General features: G+C 40.0%; 1 protein-coding gene across 6 annotated transcripts in view; it reads right to left on the bottom strand.

Moving 5' to 3' along the window:
- The window catches only part of TLK2 (tousled like kinase 2), a 162,313-nt gene that overhangs the window by 47,946 nt on the left and 91,018 nt on the right, over window positions 1-23,349 (bottom strand). For all 6 annotated transcript variants that reach the window (XM_025362100.1, XM_025362101.1, XM_025362097.1 and 3 more), the window contains 4 exons: window positions 17,484-17,579; window positions 16,121-16,213; window positions 9,370-9,480; window positions 4,844-4,980 (listed from right to left, as the gene is read on the bottom strand). In XM_025362100.1, the coding sequence (XP_025217885.1) occupies window positions 4,844-4,980; window positions 9,370-9,480; window positions 16,121-16,213; window positions 17,484-17,579 (437 nt within the window). The remainder of the gene's footprint in view (window positions 1-4,843; window positions 4,981-9,369; window positions 9,481-16,120; window positions 16,214-17,483; window positions 17,580-23,349) is intronic.

Genomic DNA, 23,349 nt, shown 5'->3' with positions numbered 1-23,349 from the left:
AAAAACAAGATAATCAATCTTCTGCACCATTATGAGTTGTATCCCCCAAAAGATATATTAGTCATTAGTGCCTCAGGATATGACCTTATTTGGAAACAGGGCGAATAAAGATATTACTAGTGAAGATGAGGTCATACTGGACACGACAGGACCTTAATCCAATACGACTGGTGTCCTTATAAGAAAAGGAGACACAGAGACGCACAGGGAGAGCACCATGTGAAGAGGAGGCAGAGAATGGAGTTATGCCGCCGCAGGCCAAGGAACACCTGGGGCTGCTACACTGCTGAAGAGGCAAAGAAAGATGTTCCCGAGAGGCTTGAGGAAGTATGGTCCCGCCCCACCTTGATTTCAGATCTTTAGATTCCTGAGGTGTGAGAGAATGCATTTCTGTTACTTTAAACCACCCAGTTTATGGTATTTGTTACAGCATCCCAGGAACGGAAGGCGGGCGCCTTCGGCAGCAACACTACCTTCTACACTTCAACTACACTAGAAGTAACGAGTAGTAAAGGTATTTTAAAAACTGTGGCCGGGTGCGGTGGCTCACACCTGTAATCCTGGAACTTTGGGAGGCCGAGGTGGGCTGATCACTTAAAGTCAGAAGTTTGAGACCAGCCTGGCCAACATGGTGAAACCTCGTCTCTACTGAAAATACAAAAATTAGCCAGGAGTGGTGGCGTGCACCTGTATTCCCAGCTACTCGGGAGGTTGAGGCAGGAGAATTGCTCGAACCCGGGAGGCAGAGGTTGCAGTGAGCCAAGATTGCGCCACTGCACTCCAGCCTGGGCAACAGAGCGAGACTCCATCTCAAAAAACAAAAAACAAACAAAAAAAAGCACGTATTTCCAGTCATTATTTTAACAAAATTATTTAAAGTAATCTGTTATCTATTTCATCTCTGAGACATCTGAAACCTCAAAACTTCAAACAACATGTCAATACCCCAGATGGCTTTGTTGTTGTTTTTTTTTGGAGATGAAGTCTCGCTCTGTCACCCAGGCTGGAGTGCAGTGGCGTGATCTCAGCTCACTGCAACTTCCACCTCCCAGGTTCAAGCAATTCTCCTGTCTCAGCCTCCCGGGTAGCTGGGACTACAAGCGCATGCCACCATGCCCGGCTAATTTTTGTATTTTTAGTAGAGATGGGGTTTCCCCATGTTGGCCAGGCTGGTCTCGAACTGCTGACCTTAGGATATCCACCCACCTCAGCCTCCCACACTGCTGGGATTACAGGCATGAGCCACCATGACCAGCCAGATGAGATTTTTAAAGATTCCCAGCATTTCATATATTCTGTACAAACTGGGAGCTGTGAAATGGTATACAATACCTAAAGATCTAATGTTTATAAAATCAACAAAATGAATGACTTTGTTATGGATCATATGACTGAGAATCAGATGGTTTGACATAAATTGCTTTAAAACGGATACTGGTTGGGAGGACAAGGTCGGTGAATCACTTGAGGTCAGGAGTTCAAGACCAGCCTGGCCAACATGGCAAAACTTCGTCTCTACTAAAAATACAAAAATTCACCGGGCATAGTGGTGGGCGCCTGTAATCCCAACTACTGAGGAGGCTGAGGCAGGAGAATCACTTGAACTCGGGAGGCGGAGGTTGCAGTGAGCCGAGATCATGCCATTGCACTGCAGCCTGGGTAACAGAGTAAGGCTCTGTCTCAAAATAAAATAAATAAAATGGATACTGGAATTTGTCACACTTCAGAAATACCTGAACTGGCATTACAATGCTATAAGCTTTAATTTCTTCCTCTAATTACATGCATCTTAAATGATCACAATTTTGTACACAGGTCAAATCTCCCCCCCGCCCCCGCTTTTTTTTTTTGAGACAGGGTCTCGCTGTGTCACCCAGCCTGGAGTGCAGTGGCACAATCTTGGCCTCACTGCAACCTCTGCCTCCCATGTTCAAGCAATTCTCCGGCCTCAGCCTCCCAAGTAGCTGGGATTACAGGCGTGTGTCATCATGCCCAGCTAATTTTTGTATTTTTAGTAGAGACAAGGTTTCATCATGTTGGCCAGGCTGGTCTCAAACTCCTGGCCTCAAATGATCCGCCCATCTCAGTCTCTCAAAGTGCTGGGATTACAGGTGTGAGCCACCACGTCCGGCCAAATCCCATTACTTTAATTTTGTTTATTTCAACATAAAGTCTTAGTAAATAATTTTTATTGCCTTGCCATGGACTGTTTGAGACTTCTTTAAACAAAAAGTGGTGCACTGAATAACATTAACATTTAGTATTTAACATTACTTTCTCAGAAGTATAAAATAAGTTATTTTTTCAACAGATTCAAACATACTGTGGAAAGCAAAAATTACTAAACTGGCCAAAAAATATTACAAATCTGATATAAATTTCCTATTAGACAACGAATCTTCTGTTTTAGGAAATTAAAGATCACTCAAAAAAAGAACCAGGGAACAAAAAGAACAACAACAACAACAACAACAAAACGGTGTTAAGGGTCCTGTTGAGGTTATATGTCATTATCTGATTCATTTTTTAAATGCCTTTAGGTTTGTCTCTTCCCATAAAACCTAGTATTGCTGCTAGTGTTCAGCTACTTCACCCACCAAATTACTTCACACGTCTTGGAGTTTCTCATGTGCAGAACTGTCATCTCTGAGGTTATTAGATATAGCCTTTTACAACTGGAGAATTTCAATTTCTATACTGAAGGAAATTAATTTATTAAAGCAAAATTTCAGGAACTAAAACACCTATAATTAATAGACATCAGCCAGAAACAGCTTTCCAAGAGAAGACATAGATTTCTTGCCATTTATATGGCTTAAAACAGTAAAACAGCGCTATCCACCTACAGTGAACAGTCCTACTTAGGGATTTCATTTACGTAGTCTCACTTCCTCTGATTTGATGGCTCTACAGCAAAGTCATCATTTTGTATTCTACCATACAGATTTCCAGACCCTCATGGGCATCAAGTTGCTTTTAGAATATGAGATAAAATATTGCTACTATCAGCAGTAAGTTCAATCACTTCTTTTTGTTTTGTTTTGTTTTGAGACAGGGTCTGGCTCTGTCGTCCAGGCTAAAGGACAGTGGTGCAATTCTCGGCTCACTGCACCACTCACGGCATCACTCACCTCTCCTCCTGGGCTCAAGTCATCCTCCCACCTCAGCCTCCCAAGTAGCTGGGACCACTGGTGAGGGCCACCACACCCAGCTAATTTTTGTATATTTTGTAGAGACAGGGTTTCATAACGTTGCCCAGGCTGGTCTTGAACTCCTGGGCTCAATTGATCCACCCACTTCAGCCTCCCAAAGTGCTGGGATTACAGGCATGAGCCACAGCGCCCAGCCATAAGCACTTCTTAAAACTAATTACATCTCTATACAAACTCACCATCTTTCCTGAATCAAAATCTAAAAAGACTGCCATCTAAATAGTAGCCACTGACAGGGCTGCTCAGAGCCACTACCACTACTAGAAGTCAGTGTAAGCATTAGGTGGCTTTGGCCACTATGTGGATCTTAAGTTTTATCTTCTTCTGATTCCATTTTAACAAATTTGGAAACTGGGTGGTATGTCACTTCCAGGGCAACTTGCATTTCTTGGCCAGGATGTTATAAACAGGTATCATACCTCCATGTAACCGCTGTTTATATTGCCCTGATACCTCTGCTATCACCAGCCACCTATGCTTAAGAATGCAGAGTGAATGCTGCTCTAAATGTCTGGTGCTGGCCTAAGAAAAGTCTGTGCTTTCCTTTCAAGGTATTCTTTGACTTGAAAGCCTCTTCACACACCAAAATATACATACATGAGGAACAATCATGAAGCAAAAACATGCTTAATCTAAGTTGGAGGTTAATGTTTCACACATAAAACAAGGACTACTAACATGTAATTCAGAGGTGAGTTTTAACAAATATTATAAATAGCATCAATATTTGTATTTTCTTTCACGCATAAGTTTCTTATTTGTCTCAGTATTACTCAAAAGTAGTCATATGCTTTCCAATTCATACTCAACAAGCTATTTCAGCAAAAAAACACAGGAAGGAAGGAAAGCAGTCTATAGAACCTTCCGATTCATCATGACCTGGAGATTAAAAAAAAAAGATACACCAAAAGGTACTGCAATCTGAAGATATCTATATACATTTAAAGATCTAAGCTAATGGTAGCTAGTCACACAGTTGGAATTTGAGGATTTTAAATGTTAATTCCCTCCTTGGAATAAATACCTAAATGCTTCAAATCAAAAGTTATGACAAAGACACTGAATGTTCAAGATTCCAAGCTGCAGACAGGCACACGCAATGGGGCTGGTCACCACTGCCTTCCAGGAAGTGCCTCTCTGATGACTGGACACTGTCTCCTTAAATAATCCCAGGAACATGTCCTATAAAGTTCTTCAATGGTTTTATTCTGCTTTATACCTAAACTTAACTCAGGAAATTCTTTCTCAGGTCCTTTCACATTTCATTTTTCTATGGATCCACAATAAATGCTCAACAGACTCTTAATGAAAATTCATTATATAATTAGAAAGATAGAAAGTCAGACCCTAGGTTTTTCTTCCTTAGCTTCAGCAATTCTGATTCTTTTAAGTTTTAATGCAGAACTCATTCTTTATTTTCTGGAACTCATTTTGTATTCCTGATTTTACTTGTGTCGTTTTTTTTCAGGACTTCACTTCATTCGATACATTTCTTTACACATGTGGTGACTAAAAAACTAACTGAAAAGATGACTACCAATACTAGGATTATTAATGACTACAATTACAGAAAACCTAAAAAATCCAAACGAACTTTTCAATTCTCCATTTAATCGTAACAATTCACTTACTTGATAAGATTCTGAAAAGCATAACCATCTGTCCACTGTTCAGTAAATGAGGCCCCATGTCGGACAGTAGTAAAGTGGCCCAATCTCAAGCGGTCTTGCATGCTCTTATCTCTACATGCCATCTTCTCTTGTTTTGACTTAGGGGAAACAGACAAAAAAAGGAATTCAATACCAATTAGCATGGATAAAGACACTTCTTAGAAACTAAAACTAAAACATTTAACATTATCAGGAAACATACTGTTGAAAACCATACGCTTTCTCACAACAGTCAATAATGACTCCTTGGATGACTTACTATTCCTATTCAAACAAAGTAAACAAGATAGAATAATGAAACAACCGCAGGTTCTTCCTTGGTAAAGCTTTCCCAATCTGTCTATGTGTGTGCGTGTGTTTTTTTTTTTTAAAGACAGAGTCTTGCTCTATCACCCAGATTGGAGGGCAGAGCCATGATCTTGGCTCACTGCAACCTCTGCTTCCCAGGTTTAAGCGGTTCTCCTGCCTCAGTCTCCTGAGTAGCTGGGACTACAGGTGCGTGCCACCACACCCGGATAATTTTTATTTTTATTTTTTGAGACGAGGTCTCACTCTGTTGCCCAAGCTGGAGTGCAATGGTGCAATCTCAGCTCACTGCAACCTCCACCTCCCGGGTTCAAGTGATTCTTCTGCCTCAGTCTTCCAAGTAGCTGGGACTACAGGCACATGCCACCATGCCCAGCTAATTTTTGTATTTTTAGCAGAGACGGGGATTCACTATGTTGACCAGGCTGGTCTCGAACTCCTGACCTCGTGAGTCACCCGCTTCAGCCTCCCAAAGTGCTGAGATTACAGGCATGAGCCACCATGCTTGGCCAATTTTTCTATTTTTTAGTAGAGACTGGGTTTTGCCATGTTGGCCACACTGGTCTTGAACTCCTGGCCTCAAGTGATCAGCCCACCTCCATCTCCCAAAGTGCAGAGATTACAGGCCTGAGCCACCACGTCCAGCCTGCCTAGGTGTTTTTAATCTTAAGAGTTCAGCATCTCACATTTGGGCCACATCAATGCCTAGCTCTTAAGCTGTTTCCCTATTTTCTGTTTCTTCTCTAATCTTTTCCAGAGAACTGCTGACAATTCATCTTCTCAGAACACCACTTTGCACACTTCCAGTTTGATGTTCCAAATCTTCCATGGGTCTTTGCTACCAAACTTTGGATCCAAACAAGAAAAACTCCTCCATGCGCTAGAAGATTGTATCTGCCTCCCTGCAGAATTCTTACTCCAGAACACCTTATATACTCCTGATTCCTGAGAACATCATTTATTGAACATAGGTTTATTTAAAAACAATTATACGTCATGAACTGTAAGAATGTTAAGTACAGAACATAGAAAAAAACTGGTGTTCACAGCCTAGAGAGGCGGGGGGTTATAACCACTAAATATATTAATTGGTAGTTCTAAGTACAAACTGTGGTAAAGAATTCAAAGGAAAAGAATAAAGTACTGTGAGAGATGATACCATGGGATAAATGTCCTTGAGATGCCCTATTTTCAACTGACAGGCAATTTATAGCTGCAGTTTTCCATGCCCAGAACACATTCTTCCTTTTCTTTATAGCTTTCTCCAATTAGTCTCCTGCCCTTGATTTATTTTAGTGAATTTCTTTTCTTTCTTTCTTCTTTTTTTTTTTTTTTTAAGAGACAGGGTCTCACTCTGTTGCCCAGGCTGGAGTGCAGCAGTGCAATCACAGCTTACTACAGCCTCCAACTCCTGGCTCCAGTGATCCTCCCACCTCAGCCTCCTGAGTAGCTAGGACTACAGGTGTGTGCCACCACACCCAACTAATTTTAGTGAATTCTTAGTAAGTGCACTGCTCACCTGAATAGGTTTCCTTATATATGTGAATGTATCTCATTCTCCCACCCTCATGTAGACTGTTACCCTCTGATGGCAGAACTGTGTCTTTTGTTTCTTAGATTCATGCAAACTGTTCTATTATGAGAAATTCATTCTCTTTTTTATTACTAAGTAGTATTCCACTGTATGACCATATCATAATTCGTATATACAGTCACTTGTGAAGAGACACCTAGGATGTTTCCGCTTTTTGGCTATGAATAAAATTGCCATGAATATTCTCATACAAGTACTTTTTTTTTTTTTTTTTTTTTTTTTTTTTTTTTTTTGAGACGGAGTCTCTCTCTGTCGCCCGGGCTGGAGTGCAGTGGCCGGATCTCAGCTCACTGCAAGCTCCGCCTCCCGGGTTCCCGCCATTCTCCTGCCTCAGCCTCCCGAGTAGCTGGGACTACAGGCGCCCGCCACCTCGCCCGGCTAATTTTTTTTTATTTTTTAGTAGAGACGGGGTTTCACCGTGTTAGCCAGGATGGTCTCGATCTCCTGACCTCGTGATCCGCCCGTCTCGGCCTCCCAAAGTGCTGGGATTACAGGCTTGAGCCACCGCGCCCGGCCCTGAAGTGGCTGTAATATTTTACATTTCTACTGGTGTAAGAAATCAGGCTGTCCCCTATCTTCACCAACCCTTGGATCTGTCAGGTTTTTTTAACTTCTAGTCATTCTACTGAGTATGTAGTACTATCTCACACTAGTTTTACCTTGAATTTTCCTGATGGATAATGCCATTGAGCATGTTTTCATGCTTGCCATTTGCATATTTTTATATACTCTTTTTTTTGTAAACTATCTGCTCAAGTCTCCTGCTCATGTTTAATGAGTTGCCTTTTTATGATTAAGTTATAAGAGATTTTATGTATTCAAATTCTACGAAAGATAATATTGCACTCTATGATTGCATTTTCATTTGTGTGGTTTTTTTTGGCTTGTTTTTGTTTTGAGATGGTCTCAGTCTACCACCTAGGCTGGAGTGAAATGGCATGATCTCAGGCTCACTGCAATCTCTGATTTCAAGTTCAAGTGATTCTCGTGTCTCAGCCTCCAGAGTAGCTAAGATTACAGGCGCACGCCACCACACCCGCCCACTTTTTGTATTTTTAGTAGAGACGGGGTTTCATTCACCATGTTGGCCAGGCTGGTCTCAAACTCTTGACCTCAAGTGATCCGCCCTCATTGGCCTCCCAAAGTGCTGGGATTACAGGCATGAGCCACCACACCCTGCCCATTTATGCTTCTTTATATTGCATCACAGTGTAGCAGATACTCAATAAACATTCCCTACTTAGAAAGTCAGTAAGTAGGTACTACAATTTCAGCTCTTTTGGAAACAAATTTAAATTTTGTTATGTACTACTCCTAGCAAACAGAAAGTTCTGTTTTCCTGTGAGAACTCAGAGACAGCATTATGTTTACTTTTTGTAGTATGCTATTTAGAGTTTAGTACAACTGGCTGAATCTATGCTGATTTCCAGAAGTATTCTAAAACTTCAAAGAAATTATCTGGATTAGCATATATTTTATTTTTTCTCACTCTCAGAAAAAATTTTAAAAAGTGATTTCTCTTCTATAAAGTTGATTAATGAGTCAAAGAATGAAACAAAATTTTCCCCAGTATCTTCGGCCTCAATAAAATAATCCATTCACTTTTACTGAGACAGTGTTTACTGTCTTTTTAACAACATTCCAAAGATTTCAGGAAAATAAATCCCCAGTACATCTCAAACCTCTAGTTTGTTCTTGTAATATTGTCATTAGGAAGTATAGCCTTCTTAAAACTTCTAAGAAATAGGCCGGGCACAGAGATGAGCGCCTGTAAACAGAGCAGTCTGGGAGGCCGAGACAGGTGGATCACTTGAGGTGAGGAATTCAAAACCAGCCTGGCCAACATGGCGAAACCCTGTATAAAAATACAAAAATTGGCCAGGCATGGTGGCGCATGCCTGTAAACCCAGCTACTCAGGAGGCTGAGGCAGGAGAATCGCTTGAACCCAGGAGGCAACGGCTACAGTGGGCTGAGATCATGCTACTGTACTCCAGCCTGGATGAGACTCAGTCTCAAAAACAAAAAACAAAAAACAAAAAACAAAAAAAACTTCTAATAGTTACTAATAACTACTAACAGAGATAAGTGACAACTAACCAATGAATATAATAAAGGGGACATCAGCCAATTAAGTAATCATATACAAGTATATGACAACTTTAATTTTTTAATGCACAAAGCATTTAATTATCACATTATTATATACATAAGTTACTCTAAATGCCATCTCTGAAACAAAAATGCAACTATTGTTAATGATTCTAATAGTAATAGGATACTCACATCAATTGATAGAATAAATATAAGAATTTAGGAGAGCAATACCCCAAATAAACTCAACTAGGACAAGCTGTCCCTGTTCAATATCACACTCAAAGCAATGCACAGCAACAAAGCATATCCCAAATTAACACTCTGGATGCTTGGTCTGGTGTCCATGCAAGGAAAAAATTCTAATTGTCAAATCATGTTCCTAAAAAGCTCTACTTTTAAATATTTTCATCTCAAGTAAGGAATAAAAAGCCACACAATGACACACATTGAGTATCTTGGGATACAGAGTTTAGGCCAACATTATTCACTGACCTTTTCTATAAGGAGTTTCTTGCTCATTGTCACACATCTATTTAATCGTTCCTTGTATTTCTCTAGCATCTTTTGCTGTTCATCAATCTGCCGTCTCAAATCACAGTTGGCCTTCAATGAGAAAAAAAATTTTAATTAGCTCCAAGAAAGAAGATTAACAGAAAAGCGGTTTCTAGGGAGAGAAAAAAAAATCATTTCTATACGTTGTTCTATCAAAAGCAAAATTAAAGTTCAAACAGGTAAGAAGTAACTATGTCTTAGAAAAAGTAAATAATTCATTCCTTTATTCTCTCATAATATATCATCTATTTGTAAATGATAAATTGAATAACTAAGTTCAGCATGTTTTTCTACCGATCATATTTTGCTCCTGCCAATAACCAGTTACAGCTAATCTTGTAATCACAAACACCTAAGCGATCACAAAATAATAATTTAAAAAATGTTAAGGCTGGGAATAATGGCTCACGCGTGCAATCCTAGCACTTTGGGAGGCTGAGGCGGGCAGATGACTCGAGGTCAAGAGTTCAAGATGAGCCTGGCCTACATGGTCAAACCCCATCTCTAATAAAAATTTAAAAATCAGCCAGGCATGGTGGCAGGAGCCTGTAATTCCAGCTACTTGGGAGGCTGAGGCGGGAGAATCACTTGAACCCAAAGGCGACGGTTGCAGTGAACCGAGATTGCACCACTGCACTCCAGCCTAGGTGACAGAATAAGACTCTTATCTCGAAAAAAAAAAAAAAAAACTAAACTACAATGAATGTTTAAAATACAAAGAGTGATTAAGCACGTACAAAAAAATTACTGAATTTTATGTTTGCTTTGTTCTTTTTCTAGTCTTATTTAAGAAATATAAATTTGCATAAATGTTCCTCACCAGAGAAGCTAGGCACACCCATGCCCACAAAAGACAGAACAAACAAACAAGGTCCTGATTCAAGAATGCCAGAATGTAAATACACAGCTAATTTAGCTGTGGTCAGAAGCCTACAGTGTGGACTAAAAACTTAAAGTCTCCTGCAATAACAGAGAAGGAAAGAACCACTAACCCAAGGACGAATTTGACTTGTAAGTCCTGAATTTATTCCTTTTGTGTTAAAAAAAAAAAAAAAAAGATCTCAGCTCTTCTAGCAAATAATATTACCTCATAAAAACTGACTTAAATTATGAAAAAGAAAACCCTGTTATGTGTTTCTTTTTTTTTTTTTTTTTTTTTGAGACGGAGTCTCGCTCTGTAGCCCAGGCTGGAGTACAGTGGCCGGATCTCTGCTCACTGCAAGCTCCGCCTCCCGGGTTCACGCCATTCTCCTGCCTCAGCCTCCCGAGTAGCTGGGACTACAGGCGCCCGCCATCTCGCCCGGCTATTTTTTGTATTTCTTAGTAGAGACGGGGTTTCACTGTGTTCGCCAGGATGGTCTCGATCTCCTGACCTCGTGATCCGCCCGCCTCGGCCTCCCAAAGTGCTGGGATTACAGGCTTGAGCCACCGCGCCCGGCCATGTGTTTCTAAAATAAAAGCACAAACAGAAGATATTACACGATACTCAATTTTTGAGACTTTGTAGCTTCATTAAAATGTTTTATCATTTTTTCTTTTGTATAATATAGCTTCATTTTAAAAGTAACCCATGGGAAACAGCTTCTGTCGCCAAATGTTTCTCCTCTCCTTATCAGCATAATTTCTTCCTGTTACTTTTTGTATAGAACCATATTATCAAAGGCAGAGTGTAACTACATTTGGGTAAGTGTGATTACCAAATTCATACTAAGAAATCTACAAAGCAAAGATCATTTAATGTTTATGGAAAACCCAGTCTATTAATAAGGTGAGTGTTCCCTTGAAATCTATAATCAAATGTATGAAATCAGTCAACCTCTTGGCAGTTATTTAAAATTTTAAGAATTCTAAGTTTTTGTGGCTTCTGACACTAATGTCTTCAAGGAGTTCATGTTTAAAGTAACAGCTGGCTGGGCACGGTGGCTCAAGCCTGTAATCCCAGCACTTTGGGAGACCGAGACGGGTGGATCACGAGGTCAGGAGATCGAGACCATCCTGGCTAACACGGTGAAACCCCGTCTCTACTAAAAAACACAAAAAAACTAGACGGGCGAGGTGGTGGGCGCCTGTAGTCCCAGCTACTCGGGAGGCTGAGGCAGGAGAACGGCGTAAACCCGGGAGGCGGAGCTTGCAGTGAGCTGAGATCCGGCCACTGCACTCCAGCCTGGGCGACAGAGCAAGACTCCGTCTCAAAAAAAAAAAAAAAAAAAAAAAAAAAAAAAAAGAAAAAAAAAAAAAAGTAACAGCTGGTGGCTGGCACGCGTGGCTCATGCCTATAATCCCAGCACTCTGGGAGGCCAAGGCAGGAGCATTGCTTGAGCCCAGGAGTTCAGCCTTGGCAACATGGCAAAACGCTATCTCTATAAAATTTTGAAAATTAGCCATGTGTGGTGGCAAATGCCTCTGATGCCAGCTATTCGGGAGGCTGAGGATTGCTTGAGCCTGGGAGGTCGAGGCTGCAGTAAGCTGTGATTGTACCACAGCACTCCAGCCTGGGAGACAGAGCAAGACCGTTTCCTCTTTTTTTAAATTAAAAAAAAAAAAAAAAAAAGCAGCTGGCTAGTAGCCCCCAATGCAGCCATACCCAACATCTTACTAAAATGGCAAAATTCAGTGACTGACGTCTGAAAGAATATACAAGACATGTAGTCTTTCCTCGACTGTCGATTCTCTAGATCTTCTAGAAGCACAAGTTCTAATCAACCTAAAAACAACACAGCTGCCCTCTGTGTCTTCCTTTTTTATTTACCTACTCCTTTAATACTGCTCTACATACAAATAAAGACTGCAACTGTCTGAAGACGATGGAGTAGAAGGGGCAGTGGTGAGTGAAGGAAACACATTGCTTCTTAGAAAACATAAGCAAACTTTTTTTAAAACACCTAAAGCAGTACCCACGTTAGGATTCAAGTTTTTCTCATACTCTGTCATCTCAATCTTAAAGAGTTAGATGATGGAGAAAGGCACACCCACAATTCTTTCTCAGTCCAGCAGAGCTTCTCTGTACAAAACCCTGACAGATACTGGAATCTGGCAAAGAGCTTTTTACACCCACAAACCATTTCATTATAAATCTTCGATGGCAATTCAACCAGCACCCAAATGAATAAAAACAGGAATAAGAGCAACTCCACGCAAGTATACATATCTGAACAATGAAAAACAGAACACAGTGCTGAGACTACGTGTGGGTCTTCTCATTCAAAGATGGAGAAAAGGAAATAAAAATAACAATAGTAAATAAAAACAAAAAAAAAATTAGGCCCAAGGAATACAGAAAATCAGCTTGAAAACACCCATAGAAATCTAAAGAACATTTTAGAATTCTTGTCATATTTCATAAAATGCAAAAAGACATGATATCTAGGAAATAAGAACCAAAAACCCTAGAGAATATACAGGATGGGATAAGAAAGTATATTACATGAGGGGAAAAAAGCAGGGAAATTTAAAATGTAAATAGGCCTGGCACAGTGGTTCACGTCTGTTATCCCAGCACTTTGGGAGGCCAAGGCAGGAGGACTGCTTGAGCCCAAGAGTTCAAGACCAGCCTGGGCAACATAGTGAGACCCTGTTCCTACAAAAAATAAAAAAATTAGCCAAGCACAGTGGCACGTGCCTGTAGTCCCAGCTATTCAGGAGGCTGAAGTGAGAGGACTGCTTGAGCCTGGGAGATGAAGGCTGCAGTGAGCTGTGACAGTGCCACTGCACTCCAGCTTGGGCGACAGCAACACACTGTCTCAAAAAATAAAAATATAAACAATAAAATCAAAATTCACATGAGCTGCAGTAAATGCCAGAAATATACAGAAGACAGTGTTTAATGAGATTCAGAAGTAAGAGGCAATCACATTAAAATGAGACATAACATGTTAGAAATAAAGGAGAGAAATCAGAGATTCAAGCTAAGAGCCAAGAAGAAACCAATATGAAGAGGGATAAAAGCATAGTTAGACATAATCACGCATTTTCCAAATAAAAATATATAAACCCACATATAGATACACCCTGGGGTAATATTTAACAAATTATGGTGTTTCCTGCTTTGGTCATGAACTTCTCTGAAATACTAAATGCTTGAAAAACTGAAGGAGAGACAGAGAGAGAGAATGTGTGTATTATATTTGAGAGGCAGAATGAACAAAACAAAGGGTTATGATACAAAAATCCTGCACACAGTGTTGTCTTTTCATGGGAGGGCAAAAGAGAGAATTCTCAGGTCTGCAAGGCACAGAAAATTTAACACTGACAAATCCTTGCTGAAAAATAATCACTTAAAAATGTATCACCATCAACAGATAAAACAAAAACTATAAATTAAAAAAAAACTGTTGATAAGCTTTGAAATCAGTTGAAGAAACAAGTCTAACAATGACTACAAATTTGGTAATAAAGCTGTCTCTGCCTATACTCTAGACATAAGAACTTAGTATCATATAAAGTAGCAAAAATGATAATTTAATAATAATAATATAAGCTGAGCGCAGTGACTCACACCTGTAATCCCAGCACTTTGGCAGGACAAGGCGGGCCGATCACTGCAGGTCAGGAGTTTGAGACCAGCGTGGCCAACATGGCAAAAACCCATCTCTATTAAAAATACAAAAACAAGCCAGGCATTGTGGTGCATGCCTGTAATCCCAGCTACTTGGGAGGCTGAGGTAGGAGAATCACTTGAACCTACAAGGCAGAGGTTGCAGTGAGCCAAGATCATGCCACTACACTCTAGCATGGGTGAAAAAGTGAGACTCTGTCTCAAAAAATAAATTAACTAACAATAATATAAACAGCCAAATGCAGTGGCACATGCCTATAGTCCCAGCTACCTGGGAGGCTGAAGTGGGAGGATCACTTCAGATGGGGATTGGGGAGGGCACAGCTTGCAAGACTGTGCCACTGCACTCCGGCCTGGGTGACAGAGTGAGACCCTGTCTCAAAATAAATATATAAAATTAATAATAATATAAACACACTAGACTTTACTAATAAAGGCCAGACTTAGTTTAGTTATGTGCTGAATTCCAGGTTTTATATAAAAAGGAGTCAAACTACACTATTTTACCCTACGTTTTTATTAATTACAGAAATATAATACAAGTAAAAACATTTTGGAGGTCAGATCATCATGAGTACAATGACTTTTATTATCTTTATTATTAAACATATACCTTTATTCAAACAAAATTGTACCCGAAGCCTAATAAGAAAGACTGACAAAGGCAAGGCCGCGGATCCCCACCTCGCTGTGTCACGGTAGCCCTGGAGGTTTCAGGACCCTAAAGAGGCAGATTAACTACCACATTAGCACAAATATGTTTAATAATAAAGATTATTTATGTAATGTATATATTACATATGTATATGTATACATATACATATTATTTATGTAATACATTATGTAACGTATTACATAAAAGATTATGTATACATATACATATTATTTATGTAATACATTATGTAACGTATTACATAAAAGATTATGTAATGTATACATATACATATGTAATATATACATATATACACACATATGTAATATACACATATATACGTATATCTCTCTCTCTCTCTACTTCAAACAGCTCAAAAAAATTACTGAAAAAAAAATGTACCAAATATTTAATCCCAATTAATGGAATTATGAGTGACATATTTTTCTGTATTTGGTAAAGAGCATGTATAATCTTTTTTTTTTTTTTTTTGAGGCAGGGTGTTGCTCTGTTGTCCAGGCTGGAGAGCAGCGGCATGATCTTGGCTCACTGCAGCCTAGAGTTCCTGGGCTCAAGCATCTTCCCACCTCAGGCTCCCAGTAGCTGGGACCACAGGCACACCACCATGCCTGGCAAATTTTGTATTCTTTTGTAGAAATGAGGTCTTGCTGTGTCGTGCAGGCTGGTCTCAAACCCCTGGTGGCAAGCAATCCTACTGCCTCAGCCTCCCAAAGTGGCAGGTATGAGCCACCATGCCCGGTCCTTTTTCTTATTTTTTTCTTGAGACAAAGTATCACTCTGTCGCCCAGGCTGGAATGCAGTGGCGCGATCTTGGATCACTGCAACCTCCACCTCCCAGGCTCAAGTGATTCTCCTGCCTCGGCCTCCCAAGTAGCCGGGACTACAGCCGCTTGCCACCATACCAGGATAATGTTTTATATTTTTTAGCAGAGACAGGGTTTCTTTCCACCACGTTGGCCAGGCTGATCTCAAACTCTTGACCTCAAGTGATCCACCTGCCTCGGCCTCCCAAAGTGTTGGGATTACAGGTGTGAACCACCATGTCCAGCCCTTTTTACTTTTTTAAAAGTATGAGCCAAAAGGCAAAATGGGCTAAAAAGTCCTTTTGAAATAACTTATAAAATTCAACAATATTTAAAAAACTTCACTGGAATGGGAAAACAACACTTTATACTTATTCCCACGGTTCTAGATGATATATAACACTCCACATATCTATTTCTCCAGTATAAATCCAATCATTAAATATACTACAGTATAAGATTTCCAATTTAAAGGTAGTGTTTAGAATGTAGGAACCGGGTTCCTACTCGGATTCCCTCAATTAAAGAAAAATATCCAAATGTTCATTATTTCATTTTGTTATTTGGCTATAGTAACTACTACTATGATATGTACATAATACAAATATACATAACAAATGGTGCTTGCTATAAAATCTCTTACCACATTTTAATACTTACTCTTAATAAATCATCTATTCTTCCCTCCTTCTTCTCTAAGTCAGAATTCTTACTGTTTTCTAGTGCAGATATTTTTTCTATTGTGAGGTCGGACTACAGAGACAAAGGTAAAACAAATTTAGGATTAGTCTCAACATGTTATATGTCATCACACTCTTCTCATTACCTTTCTTGGAGGGGTGCAAAAAAAGCACTTGCTCACACAAATGGCCTAGAATCACATGGCTCAAGAAATGAAATCTGCTTGTCTCATCTCATTCTTCAAGTCCTCTGCTGGGTTTCCTATGTCCCACTACACCTACACTTCAAACACATGTTAATTCTGGAATCAAATGTATGAATTCTCACTACTGTGCACCTAACAATGTAGAAACATGTTACTCTAGTAATGAAACTAACTTTGAATAGAAAAGGATCTCATAGGAGACTTGACCCAAATGTCTAAGGAACAAATGCGCCATCTGGTGGAAACACAGAGTAATCAGAAGGGAAGAGAAGAAGCTACCTGAGTGCTCAACTATCTAACTGAACTGTACAAGAGCTGGTGGTGACTTAGATAAAATTCAAATGTGCTCCAGGGAGTTGTATAGTTCTTGAGATTTAAGAAATTCTCCTAGATTGCCAACCATCCTGTCTTGAAGGTAATATATATAGTATCAAAAGAGGCTTCAAGAAAACTCAGTATACTCAAAACTACAAAATGGAAGCTATAGCCACCATCCTTTGCAGATATAATCCTCAAATGTTCAGAATACTCCCTAAATTAAAGAGTTTCTGAACATAATTTAAGGAGTAAGCCATGTTGGTATCTCACATCTGAGAGAAGTTTAGCCAGGTAAAAATAAGTAAGCAGGAAAAGGAATACATTAACTACTTTCATAAATTAGGGAATTAACATTTATTGAAAACCTACTACAAGTACACTACTAAGAAACACTTTGTATACACTGTCTGAGATCATGAGAACCAACCACATTTTCACAGATGCTTTGTACTAAGAAAAACTGAGGCCCAGGACAGAATCTGAACTTAGGCCACAGCGCCAGAATCTGAACTGAGGCCTTCAAAGTAGAGGTACTTTTCTTCTGTGGAATACTGTAGGAAAAAAAAAAACAAAAAGTGTGCACTTTCCTTAACGCCATGCTTTAGCATAAGCATTTCTGCTACAATACACCAGAAGAGTAAAGAAAAGTTAAAGCATCTTCCAAAGGACTTTAAACACCCATAATACAAGTTCTGAATATAATACACACAAATAATGAGGTGGTCAGAGAAGACAGAGAAGAATCACAGACTACACAGGTTAGCACTTATTCCTACACAGCAGTTATGCCCCTCACTTGATTATCGATCACCAACCTACCTGGGTCTGTCTGTGCTGGATGGAGATCTGTTTTTGGGAGCTGCAGGAATGCTCTGTGTTGCCAGATCCTGTAGATGAGGGACTGTTTTGCTGAGCCTACAATAAAGGTGCATTACCAATTACAGGAAAGTTTGGCATCTTCTTCCACAAACACTTGTATTAATGCAAACAACTCCACAATTTATATCTCCACAATACAAACCCTTCTTATGAAAGTGAGAAGTCAGGGCCATGTGGCCAAGAAGAAAGTAAAACAATTCAAATATGAGACAAAGGGCTGGACATGGTAGTTTATACCAAGCTCCTGTAAACAGGTTTAAAGTATCAAATGCTTACAAATGAATTTTTAAAATACGAAAATTAGAAAAAAAAGTTATTCCTGTAATAACTTGACTTTTTCACTGTATTTTCATATGCTTTAGTCAGAAAAGGGGAGTGACGCATCCAGTGCACAGGGGATGCACATAAAGGACTGCAAACCACTATTCAGAATAGACTCCTAAACACAAACATTATCCATGAACACACAGCGGTCTAAAATCCAGGTTGATTTCTAATACTGTCACTTGCTGACTGGGTATTCTAAGGCATTTTAAATTTATATGGTTTAGGTTCCATAATATAATTAACCTATTCAGGTTAATTATATTATATCCTCAATAGTACCTTTTTTTTTTTTTTGATACAGATTTAGCCAGGCGTGGTAGCCAGGCGTGGTGGCGGGCACCTGTAGTCCCAGCTACTTGGGAGGCTGAGGCAGGAGAATGGCATGAACCTAGGAGGCGGAGCTTGCAGTGAGCCAAGATCGCACCACTGCACTCCAGCCTGGGTGACAGAGCAAGACTCTGTCCTGCAAGTGTAATTATTAGTTTCATTTTACAGATAAATAAAATAAAAATCAGAGATATTAAGGACCTATGTGGGTTCACAGAGCTAGTAGGTGGAGGAACCAGAATTGGGGGTTGTGTCCACAATAACTGCTCTCAATGACCACAGTAGACTGTTACCACCAGCCTGTGAGCAAACCAGCACTTCCTATACACAATTTCATTGAAGGCTCACAGCAGCCTTATCAGGCAGCATTATTAATGCCATTTTAATGTATCCATTCAATGACTATGTATTAAGTACTCCCTATGTCTATGTCTAAGCACTGTGCTAGGTGCTAGGTGCACATGGCCAAGAGAAACCATAGACCCAGTCCTTACTCTGCCTTAATGAAGCTTACAATCCAAAAGATTTACTAAACACTTAGCAACTATTTGTTGAAAGAAACTGTTGAACAAACAATCATATAATAAATACACAATCACAATTAGGATTAAGTGCTAAAAGAGCATGTAACAAGGCAGATAACCTAATCTAGAGGGTCAGGGATAAACCCTTTTTTAAAAAAGTTTATGATTTGAGGCTGAGCACAGTGGCTCATGCCTGTAATCCTAGCACTTTGGGAGGCCGAGGCAGGTGGATGACCTGAGGTCAGGAATTCAAGACCAGCCTGGCCAACATGGTGAAACACCATTTCTACTGGAAATACAAAAAATTAGCCGGGTGCAGTGGCATGTGGCTGTAATCCCAGCTACTCAGGAGGCTGAGGCAGGAGAATCGCTTGAACCTGGGAGGCGGACTTGCAGTGAGCCAAGACTGTGTCACTGCACTCCAGCCTGGGCAACAGAGCAAGACCTGTCTCAAAAAAAAAAAAAAAGTTTATGATTTGAGGCTGGGTGCAGTGACTCAGGCCTATATTATAATGCACTAGGATACAAGCATTCTTTCCTTCAGTTATCATTTGATTGCTCTTACAATCCTCTCCTTTTACAATGTGTTTCTATACAAATGACTGCTTGAACTATATTTATAATAAGAGCCGATAAGAATCAAATGATTAGACCAGGTGTAGTGGCTCACGCCTGTAATGCCAGCACTTTGGGAGGCCGAGGTGGGCAGATCACGAAGTCAGGAGTTCAAGACCAGCCTGGCCAACATGGTGAAACCCCGTCTCTACTAAAACTACAAAAAAAAAAAAATCCAGGCATGGGGGCAGGCGCCTATAATTCTAGCTACTCGGGAGGCTGAGGCAGGAGAACTGTTTTAACCCTGGAGGCAGAGGTTGCAGTGAGCTGAGATCGCGCCACTGCACTCCAGCCTGGGTGACACAGCAAGACTCTGTCTCAAAAAAAAAAAAAAAAAAAAAAGAATCAAATGATTAAAAGACACTTCTACAGATTTCTAGATACATGGTATATTGGTTTAAATATGCTTATATCTGATTCTAAGTTTTCTTCCAGCAAACTGAGGGTGTTAGAAAGTGATTTAGTGAGATATTTCTAAATTAAAGCTCACATAGGGCCGGGTGCAGTGGCTCATGCCTGTAATCCTGTCACTTTGGGGGGCCAAGGCAGGCAGATCACGAGGTCAGGAGTTCAAGACCAGCCTGGCCAATATGATGAAACCTCGTCTCTACTAAAAATATAAAAAATTAGCCGGGTGTGGTGGTGCGCACCTGTAGTCCCAGCTGCTTGGGAGGCTGAGGCAGGAGAATAGCTTGAACCCGGGAGGTGGAGGTTGCAGTGAGCTGAGATCACGCCACTGTACTCCAGCCTGGGTGACAGAGTGAGACTCCATCTCAAAATAAAAATAAAAAAGGCACACACACACACACACACATATATATATATATATGGCCCAATGATAAGTAAAATGCAAAAGTTAACTGAGGAAGTAGGCAGTTACGAAGTTCAAAGTGTGTGCACTTAACTTCCATGGAATACCATAAACAAAAAACAGTGTGCGCACTTTCCTTAACACCATGCTGCAGTATAAGCATTTCTGCTTCAATACACTAGAGGGTAAAGAAAAGCTCAAAAACTTAAAGCACCTTCCAAAGGACTTTAAATACCCATAATGCAAGTTCTGAATATAATACACAAAATGAGATACCATCAGAGACACAGAGAAGAGAAATCATAGGGATCCTCAGCGATCTCAGGGAATCATAGACTATCTAGGGTTAGCATTTATTCCTATGCAGCAAATATACCCCTCCATTGGTTATTAATCATCAGCCTACCTGGATCTGCCTGTGCTGGATAGAGATCTGCTTTTGGGAGTTGCAGGAATGGCTCTGTGTTGCCAGATCCCATAGAAGAGGAAGCTAAAAGGCCCTTCTACAGATTTCTTGATGTACGGTATATGGGTTTAAATATGCTTATTTCTGATTCTAAGTTTTCTTCTAGCAAACTGAGGGTGTTAGAAAGTGATTCAGTATGATGTTTCCAAATTAAAGCTTTCTGTAAAAATACACATATAAATAGCTCATTGATAAGTAAAAATGCAAAAGTTAACTGAGGAAGTAGGCAGTTAGGAAATTCCTCAGTTGGGAAACAGAAAATCCTCATGAAAATGAAAACAGTGTTTTCAAAAGGTAAAAGGTACTACACAATATAAGGACCTCATGTGACAATGCTCAGATCAGTTAGAGAAAAAAATGCTGTAACTGATCATTCATTCAACATTAAATGTGATTCTCTGTGCCTGGTCCTATGTTAAAATCTAGAAATGCAAAACTGGAAAACAAAGAGACTATGTTACAAAAAAAAAAAAAATCCATGCCAACAACCTATATTAATCACTCTGATCCCTCATTCAGTTAAGCTAAATACATTTTCAAGACAACCCCAACAGCACAAAAGGAAAAATCCAAGACGAAAAAACAATGCCTAATCATAGAGTTAACAGATAATTCAATAAACAACTTTAAAAGTAAAGTATCAGTTTAGCACTTGATTTTCCATATTTTATAGTATAAAATGACAAACTGCTTTGGTTTGTTTCATAAACTGAAACTCTGCATTTAGATAACTGGATTAAAGGTTCTTAAGATTAAAAAAAGTAAAATAGGTTCAGAGAGGATCAAAAGGATACTGTAGCTACAAAAATTAAAAAGTAAAGAACATGAACAATCAAATTGACAAAATAAGATTATCAAAGTTTAAAAAATTTAATAGGTGAGTTAAATATCAAAATGGACACAGCTGAATACACAGCCAGTAACCTAAAAGACAATGTCAAGAAAATCTCCCAGAAGAGACTGGGAGCAGTGTCTCACGCCTGCAATCCCAGCACTTTGGGAGGCTGAGACGGGTGGATCACCTGAGGTCAGGAGTTCGAGACCAGCCTGGCCAACATAGTGAAACCCCATCTCTACTAAAAATATTTTTAAAAATTAGCTGGGTGTGGTGGAATGTGCCTGTAGTCCCAGCTACTCGGGAGGCTAAGGCAGGAGAATCGCTTGAACCCAGGTGGCAGAGATTGCAGTGAGCCAACATTGTGCCACTGCACTCCAGTCTGGGCGACAGGGTAAGACTCAATCTCAAAAAAAAAAAAAAAAAAAAAAAATCTCCCAGAAGATAAAACAAAAGGTTAAATGGAGCACAAAAGAAAAGAAACGTGAATAGCACAGAGACCCTGAAACTACCTAATGGTTTTCTAGAGAAAAGAACAGAGGAAATGAAATAATCAAAGAAACAGTAAAATAAAATTTCTCTGAAATAAAAAACCCTTTTCATTATTTAAAAAAAAAAAAAAAAAAAAAAACTCAAAATAGGGAACTTTCTCAGCCCGGTGCACTGGTTCACTCACACCTATAATCCTAGCACTTTGAGAGGCCAAGGTAAGCTGATAGCTTGAGCTCAGGAGTTCCAGACCAGCCTGGCCAACATGGCAAACCCTGTCTCTACAAAATACATCAGGGCATGGTGTGGTGGTTCATGCCTGTAATCCCAGCATTCTGGGAGGTCAAGGCGGGTGGATCACTTGAGGTCAGGAGTTCAAGACCAGCCTGGCCAACATGGTGAAACTGTCTCTACTAAAGACACAAAAATTAGCCAGGCACAGTGGTGCGCGCCTGTAATCCCAGCTACTCAGAAGGCTGAGGCAGGAGAATTGCTTGAATCCGGGAGGCAGAGGTTGCACTGAGCCAAGATCCATGCCACTGCACTCCAGCCTCAGTGACAAAGGAAGAATTCACTCAAAAAACAAACAAACAAACAAACAAAAAATCAGCTAGGTGTGGTGGCACACATCTGTAGTCTCAGCTATTTGGGGAGGCTGAAGTGGGAGGATGGCTTGAGCCCAAGTGGTTGAGGCTGTAGTGAGCCAAGATCAGGCCACTGCACTCCAACAGCCTGGGTGACAAAATGAGACCGTCTTTTAAAAAAAAAAAAAAAAAAAAAAAGGAACTTTCTTCTTAACCTAAAAAATGACCACCTCTGAAAACCATACAGTAAACATGATACTTTTTTTTTTTTTTTTTTGAGACAGATCTCACCCAGGCTGGAGTGCAGTGGCACAATCTTGGCTCACCGCAACCTCCGTCTCCTGGGTTCAAGCAATTCTCCCGCCTCAGCCTTCCGAATAACTGGGATTACAGGTGCGCACCACCACGCCTGGCTAATAAAATACTTATTTTTAAAGAACTCACATTTTCCCTTAAAATCATGAACAAGAAAGACAAGGATGTCCCAGCTAGCCACTTCTATTCAAAATTCTACTGAAGGTTCTAGTCAGGACAATCAGGCAAGAAAATTAAAAGCATCCAGATTGGAAATGATGTAATACTATATTCGCAGATGGCATGATTTTGTATATAAAAAGTCTTACCAAAAAAAATGATTAGAAATCATGAGTCCAGGCCAGGCATGGTGGCTCCCGCCTGTAATTCCAGCACTTTGGGAAGCTGAGGCGGGTGAATCACAAGGTCAGGAGTTCGAGACCAGCCTGGTCAACATGGTGAAACCCTGTCTCTACTAAAAATACAAAAAATTAGTTGAGCGTAGTGGCGGGTGCCTATAATCCCAGCTACTCG

This window comes from Theropithecus gelada, chromosome 16 (genome assembly GCF_003255815.1).
Source record: "Theropithecus gelada isolate Dixy chromosome 16, Tgel_1.0, whole genome shotgun sequence".
NCBI classification, from domain to species: domain Eukaryota; kingdom Metazoa; phylum Chordata; class Mammalia; order Primates; family Cercopithecidae; genus Theropithecus; species Theropithecus gelada.
This window is presented reverse-complemented; position numbering and strand designations above follow the sequence as displayed.